The sequence below is a fragment of the Aquila chrysaetos genome, chromosome 9 (genome assembly GCF_900496995.4).
Source record: "Aquila chrysaetos chrysaetos chromosome 9, bAquChr1.4, whole genome shotgun sequence".
NCBI lineage: Eukaryota > Metazoa > Chordata > Aves > Accipitriformes > Accipitridae > Aquila > Aquila chrysaetos.
Window position 1 is genome coordinate 18535153 of NC_044012.1, and position 17132 is coordinate 18552284.

General features: G+C 36.5%; 1 protein-coding gene across 8 annotated transcripts in view; it reads left to right on the plus strand.

The window, feature by feature from the left end:
- FTO (FTO alpha-ketoglutarate dependent dioxygenase) overlaps positions 1 to 17132 on the plus strand; it is a 264962-nt gene that overhangs the window by 127850 nt on the left and 119980 nt on the right. The window contains exon 9 of one of the 8 annotated variants that reach the window (XR_003924864.1): positions 1413 to 1557. The exons of 6 other annotated variants lie outside the window; for them this stretch is intronic. Coding sequence is in view for 1 of the 2 variants with exons in the window: in XM_041126399.1 (XP_040982333.1) it covers positions 1458 to 1473 (16 nt within the window). In the remaining variant the exon portion in view is untranslated. Of the gene's footprint in view, positions 1 to 1412; positions 1558 to 17132 lie in introns of those variants that run through there. One more of the 8 variants, XM_041126399.1, reaches the window with a different exon arrangement.

The following is a 17132-nucleotide window of genomic DNA, read 5'->3' on the forward strand; positions in this document are numbered from 1 at the left end:
ACAGTGTGCCTGCTGCCAGATGTTCAGGTGCTGGTGCTGCTGCTTTGACATGTATATCTCTTCCAGGCAAAAAAACAATATATACATCAGTCCAGGTGCAAGGTGGCCTTGCCAGCAAACCTGCCTCCTCCTAGCTGTGACACTCATCCACTCCCCGCCAGAATGTGTACGTTAGAAGGGGATTGTAATTAACCCCTGGAAAGCATAGGTTTCACTAAAGTGATGTGCACAGTAATGATATTGTTAGCTTCCTTAATTTCCAGTTTCACCATCAATTATGCCATGTGTTTCATCCAGTTGGTGCTACCCTCCCAGTGTTAATTATAACCTACAAGACTGTTACAGTTAATTTTATGGCAAGCATATTGTCTCTTCAAGGCTCCACAGCAGCTCATAAATTATCTTGAAGGTAAAATGTAACTTGGGGAACTAGTTATGAAAATTCCATCCATCTCGCTTAGGAGGTGCAGCTGCTACTGTCAGCTGCCTCGCTGCTGCATTGTGAAGGAATTATGGTGGGTCAGGTTTAAGAGGCTAGGCCCAGGCTGTCACTGAGGAGAAAGGCTGTCCTGGCCCTGTCAGACAAGTACCTTCTGCCAATCCCTTGTGGTTTCACTTTGCAGGCAGTAAAAGGCAGGCAGTGCAGGTGGATGGTCCCCAAGCTGTCTCTATTCATTACTTTACAGAAACTTGTTTTAGGTAGGCAGGTACGGAGACCTTTTCACTGTTGTCATAATGTTAGGCATCATCTGCAAAGTGCAAGATAGATAACTCTATAAATAACTCGCTGTTCTGTTGGGCTGGGGTAGTGGAGAGAAGATGATTAGCACCATAGACGCACGTGAAATAGCTCGCTGGTTTGTGAAATGACTGTTGGTTTAATTGTAGCAATAGCTTGGTTTGGAGGAGCACATCTGTTCGCTTTTATTTCGCATACACAATACGAGGAGGTGCAATTTCACTGCTAAGTAATTTGTGTTGGAGTTGCACATTAAATAAATTAGCATGGGTTTATATTGGAATTATTTATGACATCTGTGTGTGTGTCCCATTTTTTTTTTTTTTTTGCTGAAGGAATTGCAAACACTTGTTTTCTTTAAAAAAGAGGGGTGGGAGGGAGAAGAAAAATCAAAATAAAGCAGCCCAGTACACAGAACAATGAGCATTCAGTGCTATTTATATTTTTGTAGTACACTTGTATTATTACTATAATACCTTATTCTGCTCTTTATAGTAATAATACAAGACTACCATAAAAATATCATGCCTTATTCTGCTGTCTCTTCCTTTAATATTTTGTATTTCAATAGTTTTAAATGCTGTCAAGCTTTGGGTGTTCCTTTAAGAATGAAACCTAAGTACAAATCAAATTTCCTGAGAGGCTTTTTTTCTTCCACTATTTTACCTTTCAGAAGGACTGCTGTGTTTACAGTGTTGTTTCCTAACCTCATTTACAGCTGGGAGGGCATATGAGAAGGAACACTGAAAGCTGATACTTAACGCATTTCCATAGGCAACCGCCGTGCAGAGGTGAATGTACAGACCCATTGTGAATGAGTAAGTGTTGTGAATTCAATTGAGGAGAAAATGAACAAACACAATAATGAAAACCAGCAAGGATAATGCATCTAAATATATATTGTTCATTTGTTTTGACAGTCTTCATTCAGTTTTAATTATTTTTGATCATTCATTATACAGGGAAGAAAAAATTTTTGAAATAATGCTGACTTTGTAAATTGGACCTCTTACATGTTTGCAAAGTGGGGGTAAAAGGCTGATTAGAGAGTGCGAATTAGTACACTTCTAATGTATGTTCACTATTGTTTTTCACTTGGAATTTACAGTGAATGTTCCTTGTGATACCATTTAGAGGTCCATTCTTTTCCCAGAGTCAACAACACACATTTCAGTCTATTCAGAGAAAAAACTCCTAAGTTTCAACTGACCAGAATCCTCTATTTCTATTTGTTTAGTTTATTCGGAGGGAAACTGCATTAGGCACAGCCTTGGGCAAAGTGAGGTGTAAAAACAGCATTGCCTCAAGAGTAGACCCAGAGGCATTGCTTCTCAGAAGTAGAGTTCCTTCTTGGCTTCATCCTTCCCCTGTCTCTCACAGAAGAGATAGGGGAAAAATAGTTAACTGTTGCTAGCATATACCATTTATTGCGGGGTTGCTTCACCTGGTCATCTATGTCATTATCTCCTATGCTGTAGGATGTCAATTACTATACAAAGATTATCCATCAGTATTGCCAAAGCAATACCTCCATTGTGGGGTACTTCCCAGTTACGATTTTGCATCATAACTGGGAGGTATCTGCAGTTGCTCTAGTATAGTTCTCACTAAATTTTTGATGAATTTGTGTAAGTAGAGAAGGTTGGGGACAGGGAAGAAGTCTGAGAATATTAATGTCCCATACTGGTTTCTAAAGGGATAAGATGACTGCTGAGTATCCAAAAATGTAACATTTATTTTGCTTAAAATCATGTGAAAGTATCTGGATTATCATTGTCATCATCATCATCTCTTCTCACATTGATTTTACACCACTGCAATATCGCTGAGTTCAAAAGAGTTACTCTTGATTTAAGTTAGTGCAACTGAGAAGAGAATCAGGGCACAGGTCCTGGTAAATATCCTTCACATTTTCTTGTGATGGAATCTCAGACTTTTTTTGTGACACCACTGCAGAAAGACGCATCCGACTGGAAGAGTCTTTATGGTTTGTAATTTGGCACGTAAAATGGTCATTACTAAAGTAATTCTCTTTTAAATATAAGAAATCTTTTTTGTGCAATTAAATAAGAAAACCTTTTTTCAGAATAAAGTGCCTTTGTTTCTTGGCTCTTGGCCAACTTCAATAGAAAAAACTGCATTTGGAAAGCAATTGAACTATGTAGTATTGCAAACTTGGTTTTTAGGAAGGTGAATTAAAGTAGCTGTAAAATAATGGGAGCGAGGACAACTTAAGAGTTAGATCCAGACCACTCAGTTGTCACAGGCAGACACATTTAAAAAAATGTAGCTGTTTCTTGCTTAACATGACTCAATATGTTCTTTTATATCATCAACCCAAGATGAAAATGAATTTTCAAAATAGCCTTAGTGTTAGATAGTCATTAAATTGCAAAACATCTGGGGAAAAAAGAAGGGGGGGGTTTATGGCTTTAGAGTCTTATTTATGACACACAGAATTTAGACTTTGTTGTTGTAAAAGAAGTAATTTAAAGGAGCACAAACTCAAATGAAATATGTTTGCCAATTAAGTGCACTATCAGCCGAATGAATTTCTAAGAACAAAAATAATTTTGTAGCCCAAATATATGTAAATATCAAAGGCATTTAAATCAGTAGTAGGTTGTGCAGAGATCAGTGTTGAAGCTTGGTGCTTCAAAATGTATGAAGAAGAGAAATCATAATTTTTAATATTGTTGTAATAGGAAAAATGATTTTTTTGAGTTTTCTGCTTGTTAATAGTTACTTATAACTTTCTGTAACATGGGAAGAGCTCTGTGCATGTTGACTCTTGTGAAATCAATGGACCGCTGCATGCAGTTGACCATTTGCTCATTCAGTTTGCCCATGGAAACAAGTTATCAATACTGTTTATATCTCTTATTGTAGTCTAATATAGCACATTTTGATGTGAAATAATTTCTTTCTTTTATTCCACAATATTCCTATACCTTGCTCTTTTGTTAGTCTGAGATGGAAAATCCCGTGTTCTTCACTACCATTTTAGGGCCTTCTGGTCTATTTGCTCTCTATGTGTAAGATAGCCACTTTATAATTCACCTTGGGTGAGAAGTTTAAAATTTTTTTAGTAGGATTGTTAGGCTACCAAAATACTATGCAAATTTAATTGTGTAATTAAAGTTGCATGCTGAAGCAGCATGATGATATGTATTTGCTTCCTAGCTCAACAGAAGCATTAAACAAAATAATTTCAAGAATGTATATAGTCTCTTTGAAGGAATATAGCTTGCAACAAATTAAATAGAATCACTTATGTGTTTGAATTTTCACGTGTTCGAAGCAAGCTACTTTAAGTATATGTCTGACTTCTAGCATGAATTTAGGTTCTCTTGTCATTAGTCCTTCGGTTTAACTGTGCACACAGAAGTACTCTGTTGAAAAGACATATTCTTGGTTTGATGGATTTGGGCTATATTTAGGGATTTCTCTTGCTCCATGATCTCCTTCTGTAAAAGGAAATCCTCTTGGTCTTTCTTCAGAGTGTTTTAAAACAAACAATCAACCAACGAAAACAAACAAAAAAAAGCCCTTGAACTTTATAAAGTATCTACATTTATGAAATACCTAACTTTTCTTTTTTCTCACTAGAACCTATAAGCAGATGCATTAGCATGCTGACATAGTTGCTGATCTTGAGAAGTGCTGACTGACCTTTTCTGTGCACTCTTAATTGCTAACTGATATGGAAAATACTAATCCTTCAATTTTTACTAATTTTTATTTTTATCCTACAAAAGAAACTGTAAGAAAACAACATACTGTCAAATATCAAAAGAAAAAAAGGTTTCATTTTTATGTTTAAGTGTACAGCTTTTTAAAATATATCAATTATTATGAGGTACAATTGATGATGAATACAGAAAAATAATTTTGTTTGCCTGCTCAGGTTTTTTTTGCTCAAAGCCTGACCTTTATTTAAGCATATTATTTTTCTGTGTCACACGAAAAAAAACCCTACAAGATTTATTGGCGTTTGTATGGAAAAAATGAAAGGATTTTCATGTTTTGTAAGAAACTTAATACACTCTCACAGATGGCCCAGCTCAGGTGTGATTTTAATTATGAGATAAAACAAAGCCCAACACAGTAGGAAGTAGTCTTAATAAACGGCCTGAAGCTTTTGTCTTCATGTGTCAAAAGGCCTTTTTATTGCGTGATGAAAAATTTTTTTTACTAGCTGTTTCTAAAAATGCTTGAAAAAAATACAAGGGCTTCCAAAGTTCAAGTGAATGATTTTGGTCAAGTAAAAAATAAGAAATATTTTTTCCATTTCCTTTTTCTTCCCAATAAGTTTAGACTTCTGCTGGCAAATGATAGAAAAAAATGCATTAACAATAATTAGACCTGTGACGACACAAATGCTTTATTTATAAATAAGTAATTTTCTAATTAGATGTTGTCCTTGTTTGTTGCTGTATCACATTGCTTAGTAGTACAAAAACTGAGAATTTGTTAAGCCTGGCTTAAACTGCACCATCAGAAACTAATATTAATTTAAACCCCGCTATGGTATTCAGCCTTCATTATTAAAACACAAATAGTATGATCCTGTTGTTAAATATTACTAATATATTATAATAATGTTGTACTGTCTTTTCCTTAGTGGGGAATTATGAGGACCTCATGTTAGGACCTCAGTGTCCTGACATAGTTAATTATCCATAGATAATGGTTTTCAGCAGTAGCTGTTCCGAACATCACAACCTCACTGTTAAGGGCTTAATAAATATTTGCAGACTCAGGTGCAGAGCACCTACGTACTCCTCAACAGAAGCAAACAGCTGTGGTTTCTTTCCTGTGCTATACATCACATACAATGTCTCATTTGTTGTGGCAAACCTAATGGTGCAAATGGCAAGCTTTATGTCCTATGTTATACTGTGGTAATATGTTTGTTGCAGGTATGCTAACTTATCTTTCATGAGTCATTTGTCTTTTCTAATACAAAAATATCTTAGCTGAAACTTCCGGCCTTCATTACTTGAATGCTGTGTATATTGATAAAATTATTTAAAACTTCATTTTAGAGTGTATAACCACTATCACTACTGACGCTGGAAGGTGGAAAACTATAACCAGATGGTTCACAATTGAATTCTGTATCCACAAGCTTACTTTTAAGGGACAGTTATTTGTAATAATTATTGCAATTATAGGACAGTGAAGAGTGTGAACATAATGAGCTTTTACAAGTAATACGTGTTAGGGATTTTTTTTTTTCTGTGTGGTTGAATACATCTCATGGGAGGAAGTACCCATAAACTTCAGGTAGCTGTGCATCACCTTAAATTGTGGCTTGGAATATTGGGTGATTCTTATATAACATCCCATCCTTAATTGCTGTTGAATAATGGAGTGAAAGGAGGAAATGCTAGGTTTATGTATGTGGAACTAAGCCACATTCAGAATGAGGCATTCTAGCAGTGGTACAACTTTTATGGTCCTTGATGATTAGTAGTCATTAAGCTTCTCTGTCTAACCAGTCACAGTAGTAGTAATATTTGAAATGTTACTTAACAAATTTTTGGCATTCAGTCCAAAACAAACAAACAAACAAACAAAAATTAACTTCTTCATATTTTTCCCATAGATTTCAATGCTTTTAACAAAGGCCTCAAGGGGAAGTATTTTTTTTTTCAGAACTTTTCCATTCTCTGCTTCCCCTTTGCCCTGCCATCCATGCATCCTTGGTCCTAATCCTTTTCCATTTTTTGATTTTATGGATTATATTGTATTAATGCATCTCTCTTCTAGTCGTATTTTTCATGTATTATGAGAAGGTATAATAGAAATAGTAATTTATAATAAATTAATAATGTTGTATTTTAAGCTCTTGATCATGTGCTGACTATAGGAGCATTTCGAACACTAGTGGATGGTCCATATTCTACAGAATTTATAGTCCAGTTTAGGTGGGAAAATGATCCTTGTCTGTTTTGTCCTGTGTGCCTCATCCACTGTGATTCTCAGCTTATGTAATGCCAAATGCCCTACCAATATTTATCTTTTCTATGATTTCTACGAAATCAATTATTGATGAGTAAGGGTAGCAATCATAGTTGCCTTGACTTGCATGGATTGCCGTGAAGCACGCGTCCTCAGCACTGGTTGGCCTGGTCTCTGAAATACTTCTGACTGGTTGTCAAACACACAAGTTCTATTATACTCACCATCCAGCAAACCGTGTCGCGGCTGTAGGAAGCTTTGTACATCAGTGTTAGTATTACCGTGAGCATTAGGTTTCAACTGAAGTTATGATTATGATCTTGCTTATTCAGATACCAGTTACGGCTTTGTTACAAGCCTTGAGGAAGGAGTTTTCATTCTGATGCACATCCTATGTGCAATAGATCATGCCCTTCTACTTGTTAATCCAGTTCTGCTGATTGACTCAAAGGAGAGCAAAAGCTGGCAGTGCTGGTCTGCTTTACTCTCACAGATGCTGCATTCTCCTTCCGCACTGGATGTGAGTAGTGCTGACGGCTAACATGTCACTAACATGACCTGGCTATCTGGCCAAGAAGTCATTAATGTCAGATAAAAAATCAAAGTAAACAAGGAGTGCTGTTTTTAAGTGGTGATAGACTGTCCGTCCTAAGTGTTTTATCTCCCCATCAAACAGAAGACACAATGGCAGTGCTTGCTTCCCCTTAATTTTTAATGGTACAAACTTAAAAGTTACTTGAAAAACACACACACGTGACTCTAGGATTAAAATTCAGCATTAGATTAATTTAACTGCAATTATATACCTTTTTAAATGAGTGCACTTTAAAATGCTGCTGGTAACCATTCTGTTGGTAACCTATGCCTCTTTGAGTCATTAACAAAACGTAACTGATCTTCATCTAGTTTTTTGGGGTGGGGGGGTTAATCTTCAATATAATCAAGGCAAGAAGCTTTTGGCTCACGAAGTAAATGTTTTCGATCCTTTATTGTCAGATCCCACAATTTTCTCTACAGCAGACTTAGATGAAACAGAAAACTGATATACTGAGCCACTGGAATTGCAGTCTTGTAATTTAGAAATACCCATTTTATCCCTTATAATTTCTTCACTAAGATTCTTCAGTCTGAATCTGATACAGGTAGGAGCCAAGACAAACAGTAACCATTTATAGTCATTCAGACCAGTTTGGATTTCACAAGAATGTAAAGCCAAAGAGTTCTTGGCTTTGTTTCATGTGTCTTACAAGGATAGAAGGTGCATTTAAATTGTAGTACTCACTGTAGCTGCATGTTTCTGTAACATCTGCAAGCTTTTATTTTCAGCATTATAAAGATGTGAAAATACTTGTGCAGTAGACTCTCTTAATTTACCAGCTGAAGAGCTTGATGGAAGGTCCTTTAACTTACTAGAAACAGTGTACACAAAAAGCTATTTCCAGTCCTTCAAGCAGGAGCTAGAATGCAATGATACCAGCGATGCCATATGTGTGCTTCTATAAAGGAAAGGGCAGGTGTGCATCTGTTCCATGTGGGCCATTGCCCTTAGACTGCTGACATGTATTAAGTGTTTTGATCCTTCAAAACGTTTGTGAATGCACAGCTAGCTTGCTGTGGTTTTAAAGAGCAAGTGCTGGAGCAGATAGTATTTGCAGGACCGAGCCATAAAATTGCTTTTACAATGTAGTTGTTTACTTGTTCTAGAGATATTTGCCAAATACCTAGAATAGCTTATAGTGAGTGTTCCAGTTGCGTAGCACAAAAATGAAAAATTTATTTTGCTCCAGGAGTCTTAGTCATAGAACTATAGAAACTATCACAATAGGCTCTTCCCCTCATTCTAGTGTGTTATTGCTCTACCACCCAACATGCATGTGCATGCATACCTAATTTCTTGGTGTGTATACTGCACTGATACAGAATGAGTCCTAGTAAGCAGAGTTTGCCAGAATATCATTCAGAATTTGTGTAGTCTTGCCCTGTCCTCCTGCATTATAAACAACTTGAGATGCAGAGCAATGGTATAATTGCTCTGTACCTCCAGAAAGGTCTGTTTAGTATAGCTTAGACTATTTATTCTACCTTATATAGCATTTTGAAATTCCTAGATGAAATTGCCATGCAATATATATGACAATGAAAAAGAAAGAAGCCTCATGTTTGCAAAATCCATGCTGAGAAAGCAGTGTGGCAAAAAAATTGTACTACTGAGTTCTTCACAGTTGAAAGTTGTGAAAGGGTTTTGAATGTTGGTGTTACCTGTTGCTGAATACCTTTGAAATAGATGTATGTAATCCACAGAAAAATGCCGTGACAGTGTGTAGAGAATGTGTCCCCCACCAGAGTGTGTATATAAGGATGGGACCCTTCTCTTGTGTAATTAGTTTTGAATCAAAATAGGTGAAATAACAATCAGTAACATCTAGTTTAAATGCATGTCACAAAAATACACATTGCATATTTTTCTCTCTGTCAAAGACTGTAGTACTTATTTCTTTATGCAGCAGATTATTATCTAGTTTTCTTTCTTCTGCTTCTCATAAAGAAAATGTTTGCTGTGAATTTCAACTCCTGATCGCTGAATGGAGTTCTAAGACCAAAATACTACTGACTTTCAGTACTTTAAAAATCTGCAGCAGTCCTTTATCCAAATAAATGACAGAGAGGATGGAAGTTTTAGCCTCAGTAGAAAGATACCTTATGTGGAGGAAATTACAAACCAGATATCCCATGAGATAGCTTAAAAACAGATAATTTTTTGAGAAAGCCATTAATACCAGTTATTAAAGCAGCTGGCCTAAAATACACATTTCTAGACTCAGGATGAAGATGACATTTGAATTTGTAGTCCATCAAAACCTGAAGTTTTCACAGTGTCACTGCCTAATGACTCTTAGCTTTTTAAAATTGTTGTTGGCATGCTCGCTACACTCCCATATTTAAAGGTAATATTGCCCATAAAATTGTATTCTTTCTTCTCTGTTTAAGGTTGCCTCTGAGGAAAGCAGCTAATCAATAAACAAACAGTTAGGGCCACAAAAATGATCAGAGGGATGGAACACCTCTCCTATGAAGACAGGCTGAGACAGTTGGGGCTGTTCAGCCTGGAGAAGAGAAGGCTCTGGGGACACCTTACTGCAGCCTTCTAGTATCTAAAGAGGACCCATCAGAAAGATGGGGACAGCCTTTTTAACAAGGCCTGTTGCAATAGGACAAGGGATATGGTTTTAAACTAAAAGAGGGTGGATTTAGACTAGATTCAGGGAAGAAATTTTTTACGATGAGGATGGTGAAACACTGGCACAGGTTTCCCAGAGAGGTGGTAGATGCCGCATCCCTGGAAACATTCAAGGTCAGGTTGGACGGGGCTGTGAGCAGCCTGATGTAGTTGAAGATGTCCCTGCTCATTGCAGGGGAGGTGGACTAGATGACCTTTACAGGTCCCTTCCAACCCAAACGATTCTATGATTCTATGATTTAATGGACTAGAGCAAATAACTGCATTCTGGATAACTAAATTTGAAAATGGTTTCACCAAAATATCTCCAAATGCAAAAAAAAAAAAAAAAGAAAAAAAAAGAAAAAAAGTTTTGAAAGAATATAGATATTGTCTTGTATTGTCTTTTTAGCTTAGAGCACTCTAATTCTATACAGAAGTAATCAAATGGATTATAAACTAAAGAATTAATAAAGAACCTTTTACTTACTGTACACATTTCACTCTGGGGATAGATAACCTTAAGATGACCTTTCCACATCTGGGGTCAAGTGCTAGCAAAAGTTGTCTTATTCTTAGGCTTCAGCTGGGCTGGCATTTCTGACAGACGTGTAAACAGATGCAAGCATTGTTGCTAATGACAGGTGATTATAAGTGGCATGGGTGCCAAGGTAATTAAACCATGCCTTGACAGGAACATTTGGTGAAATGGTATTTCAGCATTAGAAAAATTGTTGCAACACATTTTTCCCTGCTAGGCTATAGACCTGGATATCATTCATTTTGATTCTTTGGCCATAGAGCTCCAAAATCTGCTCACTGCTTTAAGTATAGAAGTATTCAGTGTAGGGCAGTGGGCAGAAGAGCTAGTTGAATAGAACCTGTACATATGAGTGGGGTTTTGGAGCTTCCTGAATTGAAGTATCTGCTTCTAAGAAGGCTCATAGCATATAAATACAGTATAAAAATCCAGCATGGAGGGATTGGAGATGTATTATCTTACTTTATGACAAGATAACGGTTATTGTGCCGGATTTATTAATGGTTGAATTATTGTGCTGTTCTTTGTCATATATTTCTTATTGGACAACTTAACTGCTTTTACTGCTGCAAATTGTAGTTTCTAAATCTATTTAAGATTTTTTGTGTGTGAATGTACTTCACAATGAAATACAGATCATTCTCAAAGTGAGAATAATGGTTGCTTTAGAAATAATGTACTTAATATTAGAACTTTTATGAACTTCAGGCAGTATATTCTCAGATCTTCACGGAGCAATTTCATAGTTTAAGATGATTTTACGTTTGCCGTTCAGATTTCTTTTGCTGATAGTGAATAATGCTGAAGTTCCTTATTGATCTCGGAATTCCTAGCGACTCCTTATTTAAAATTAATCACTCGCATATTGCATGAGCGCTGTGGAAAAATATGGTTTAATCCTATAAATTAATCAAAATCGATTTCATAAAATGTGAGATATCTAGTTTAAGGATATTTTTCCGTTATTCTGTGTGAAGTTCATTATAATGCTAGGATGGAAGCTAACTGTTCACACTATTAATGTTCCTTTGGTATTTGCCTCAGCCTTGAAGCTATGAGTGTTTAATATAATAATCTCAGCTAAAATTCTGAACTTCCACCAAATTTGTATGGCAAAAATTTGTATGGTCCAAGGAAGCTAGCTTGAATACATCTGATGAAGTCAAGTGTGGTGGTGGTAAGTGGTGTGCCTGTCAAACACAGCAGAGATGACCTAACAAAGTGTAGTAATGCCTCTATGGAAAAAATAAATTAGGGGATCACTTGTAAGGATTATAAAGCTGAAAAGTGGGAGGATAACTTTGGCATTTTTGCATTTAGAATTTCTACTTACAGGAGCATTTCAGAGGTTTTAAAAAGCTAGAGTGTTCTCCCTTGTCTTCAGCATGTCAGAGGGTATGCATATTAAGCATCCTGTTACTGTTTGCAGCTTCTAAGTTAAGAAACTGTAGAAGAAAGAAAAGGATTTGGATGCCTATGGTTAAGGGAGGTGTAATATTTGTAAAGCCTATCAGAAATAACATCAGTATTATATTTGGGTCCAGTATTAATTGTGTATGCTTATACACATAGTACAGTATATAACTTTTTCTAAGGGTTTTAATGTTATGTGCAAGTAACCTTGGAGCTGCCAGTTTGTTTTATTTCTGATGTTGCCTGCTAGTCCCTGAAGCAGATAAACTATGGATTTTTTTTGGTCTTCCATTTGCTAGACTTTCGTTATATTGTGGTTACAGTCACAATGTCAGCACATAAAATGTTAAACATCACTGGTCTGAAAGAATCCTCCATTGTCTTCTACTTCTGGTGCCTGGGGATTCTTTCTAGTCTTGCAGTGGTGGTTCTGTCAGTGTAATATGTCATGAAGCATTTCTCAGTAATGACAGACATTGAATATGAGTGACAGGAACTCTGACCGAGTGAAATGGGTTCAATTACCAGAGATGTAGGGTTACCTGAGATAAAACCAAATGGTCCAATTGTGCTCGTTTTTGACCCTTTGACTCCCAACTACCCAGCAGCAAAGACAAATGGCTGAATAACCATCCCCTAACCCTCCTTTTCTGTGATAAACTTGTTTGGATTTCCTTGTCTGAATAAAAATCTAAGTGTGGCATGTTTCTAAAAGGAAATATGATAGGAAAACAATGGGTACTGGTGCTAGTCATTTTCTTCTCTTACCGACACAAACCAGAAAGCTGTCACTCTATCTTGGAATGTATCTAGGACATAGTGTCCAGAAATCAATACAAGATAAATGATTGCTCTCTTAACCTCACCTTTCTTCTGCTGCAGCGGTTATGTTGCTCCTGTTCACCTGTAGCCAACCTGACGCCAGAATAAATGAGAGAACCTGCCATGAAAAGTATCTTCTTGGGGGTTTTTTTGTGTTGGAGGAGTTTTGTTGGGGGGTGGGGGCAGGGGTTGCTAGTCAGTACTGAGTGCCGTTTTACACTTGTTCTAGTCCAGTGCCTACAGCTCTCAGATAGAGTTATAGCAAGCTCCCTAATTAAACTGTCGCTGTCTGCCCTCACTTGACTGCCTTTACAAAGTCATTTAACTAACAGACATTCCTGACTATTAAAGCTAGGAGCAGCATGTCTCCAGTACTGGAGATAAAATGAATGAAATTTGTTAATCTCCACTGACACTTGATCCTAGATGTTGAACTAATGCTGTTGCACCTGAACTTTTTCTTCATTGTAATTACTTCTCATGTTATTATTTCATATAATAAATTGGAGGAAAATTTCAACAGGTATTAAATTATTCAAGTTGATTTATGAAGGCTGAGTGAATATGACATTCATCTTGTGCATTCTTCAAAAGCGCATTTCAGTGGATGTTCAGAGCTGGATTCAAGGATTGTGCTAGTAGAATACTGTAGTAAGATGATGTATTTCCTTCAACTGAAAGGAATGCCATTTTAAGTCTATACCCTTTTAATAGTGAAGGTAAATGTTACCTTTGTGATTTTTATCCACTCTTAATTTAAACAAATCATTTGAATGAAAATTATGACATTTTTAAATAGCACATCAAAAGAATTGCATACTATTGGTAAAACTAAGAGGGCTCAAATTAGAGTATAACTCAGTTCTGTTTGAAGGAGCAAACATTTTAAAAAGAGATTTGTAGTTTATTTTCCATCAGCTGTATTTGTTCTGTGTTCTTTTTCTGTGATTCATAGATTCATAGAGTTTAAGGCCAGAAGGGACCATTAGATCATCTAGTTTGACCTCCTGTATATCATAAGGCATTACGTTTCACTTGGCTGTCCCTGTATTGAGTCCAGTGATTTGTCTTTGGGTTTAAATGCATCCTTCAGAATGGTGTCCATTGGTCTAAGGACAACGGGAAGTGGAGAATCTACTGTTTCTGTGGAATTTAATTCAACTGTTAATCAACCTCACAATTTAGAAGTTCTGTTTTTCTCTTTGAATGCTTAGCTTCAGCAAACTTTAAGTCTCTAGTCCTTACTATAATTTTTTCTGCTAGACAGGAAAAAAAAAAAACATTAGCGTCCAGTACTTTCTGTCTACAGAAGTACATATAAACAGCAGTCATTTTACTTCTATCTCTTGTTTCTGAACAGCTTGGCAGACTGCGATCTGTAAGGGTATTTACCTCACGTAGTAAGGTTACATGCAGAGCTGCTGTCTTGGGTTCAAGAAGCTGTATACATGAAATGTGATGTTAGGTCAAGGCTCTGCACCTTGTTCTGTTGTGTACTTTTAGGTCTGTACTCCCAGTATTGTGAAGTTTCTATGGGATGGTAGTGTTTATCATCGAAAAGTGAACAGCAAGCCAAAAAAAAAAAAAAAAAAATCATCCTGCTCTTCAGGAACTCTTGGGTAACTAGTTATACCTTTCATGTTAAAAGCTTATACTTAACAGGTGATGATATATAATGCTTTTGATTCCCAGTGAACTTTTAAAAGTACATCACCATCTTTATCACTAGGTTGTGCTCCTTATTTCCAGGTCTGAGAGGTGTGTTTTGAACATTTCCAACTTTTCTGTATAGTGTACTAATAAGAATATAAATACTAGGAGGCCCAATTGACCCTAGGAGCTATACTTCAGCATAATTTTTCTTGCAGGGTTCAAAGGAAGATGTTTTCTTAAAACACCTAAACACTCTCTCTCTTCCACCCTAGAGATACTTTCTTTAACTTCTGCTAAAAGCAAGTAATAATGTCACTGCAGCCTGACACTGCAATTTGTTGAACTAAATCAATGGATGCGATTTCCAAACTCAGGACATTTGGGTGATGATATAGCTGCTTAATCATAGCTGGTTAAAGATCATTTATTTTCTGTGAAAAGGGTTTTTAAAAAAAGCTCAGGCTGGGTTCCTTTCCAGATAGATTGGTAGTAGAAGTATTATTACGTTGTTTCTAAGTGATACCTGAAAGCTGTAGTATAAACTTCCTTAAATAAAAGAATATTTTTAAGCTTGGTTTTAATGGCTTCTTGCACGTGCTGGATGAAACAGTACTGTGATTAATTTTTGGAGGTAGTGGATAACTGTGAATTAGCTGATTCACATCTTTTCTTTGTAGACTGGTAGTGTATCTGATGCAGTTAATTTTGCTTTATAAAATTGTTTTTCTGTTCACAAATACTATTCCTACCACATATAAATAGGGTTCTAGAGAACTCTAAAGAACTTCTGCTGATTGCTAGGTGTTATCTGCCCTCTGGTTTTAGGGTTTGTCCTTTACAGCTAACAGCAGCCAACAAAAATACTGTTTTCTTTTTTAGTAGAACTTTGGTCATATAGGATTGGATTTCTTGAAACAGATGGGTCATGACCAATTTGAATTCTGTTCGTGCCAGAAAAAGCTTGGATATGGCTCTTCTGTTATATTTTTTCCAAGAGAGATTAATACTGAATTTAAGAGTGACTCAGCAAAAAGCAACGTGCCTTTCTATACAATACGCAGTAGAAGAGACCTACAACTCCAGGAAGGTCTCAAAATCTTTCACCTTGTCATAATAGTTTCTTCATTCCTCACATTTTTTAATGCCTATGAATTTGCATCCCCAGTGCAACTTTTGCATTCTCGTTGTGGCCACCGAAGCAGTGGTCTTCCAGTTGAATGATGTGGGGCTGCAGAAGTAAAGGGCAGTAAGTTTAGTAGGGTGTATTCAGAAATTCGTACTGTTTATTATTCAAAGAAATAAACTATCAGGTTTTTTTGTCTAGTTGGTGCAAAGTCTGTCTTATGTCGTGTAGAATTTACTGTTTTAAGCAGACATTGTAGGCAGATCTTTAGGGCGATTCACAAAAATAGAATGCTCTGCAAATTAGTGTGCACAGCACCAAAATACCGGACAGCAGTGGCAACAGCCAGAGACAGACAAAGAAGAAAATACATGCATCCTTATTTACAAATCTAAAGAAAATATGTATCTGCATAACTAATAATCCAAACTTCTATGTAGTAAGCAATCTTTTCTAAAAACAAGAAATATTTAACTAGCTTTTGAGTATGGAAGAAAGTAAACAGTTATCTGCCAGTCATAAGTTTAAATTTAATTTCCTTAATGTTACTTCTATGTTGTGGTAATATTCCTACTGCATCCTTCCTCTGCCTTCCCTTTCCTATTTTGACTTTTTATTCATATCATTATAATCTGTCATTGTAATCTACAAGAATAAATTCTTTGCAAACTGGTTCAGATACATGCATTTTTACCCTCAAATTCCACAGCATTCAACATTTGACAGAATCCATATGGATGTATAGTGGACTCCAGTCCTGTGCTGTTCTACCACTGCAGCTATTGGCTGACAATGCATTCCACAGCTCCCGGGATGAAACTTTGCAGTAAGCCAGCCATTGCATCCCACTTGGAGCACTGTTTCCACACTGCGCCCCCCCCCAAGCCTGTTGGGCCAAAATTAACAGCACAAGTGTTAATCAATGAATAATACACAGTCCCATGCTTCGGTAGCACCTTATTCTAAGGCAAACTTTCTCACCCCCACAGGTCATGAGTCGTGCTCTATGCCATGAGACATTTGGAAAAAAAAAAAACACAACTGCTATTTTGGTATTGAGAAGATTTAAGATGATTATGTGGCTTGAATTTTTTTACTCTGTTACCTAAAGAGTGGTGGGTGTGGAGATAAAGCTATGTAGCACTGTGTTTTGAAAAAAAAAAGTGGATGTTTCCAATGGTATATTCTCAAGACATAAATATGGGCTAGCAAAATCATCCTTCAGTTGCTTGCATGTCAATTATACTTTTGGAAGGGTAGTTTGCATATTGTGGTGCAGTCACTATTTTGGTTTGGGGTTTTTTTTAACCTGTTGGTCTTCACTTTAATATTTGCAACAACTCTTGTATTAAGTTCAGTGTTCTAAGGTAGTTGGAATCTATTTCACAAGTATAAAAATACGTACAGGGCAGGTTTTTCTCTCAGCTTTTAGGGTCTGTATTTAAAACCAAACCAGCCAACCAAAACAAGCAAAAAGACCGCCACCCTCTGTCATTTCTTAAACTACATTAAAAAAAAAGGTCATGCCACAAGATCTGCAAAAGAAAGCACCGCTTAATGCAAATGTCAGGAACACAGGGGATTTACTACATTACTGTTAAAGGTACAGTGTATAGTCCTCTGTGTAGCTGCCTAAGTCTACTAGTCTTTGTGTGTG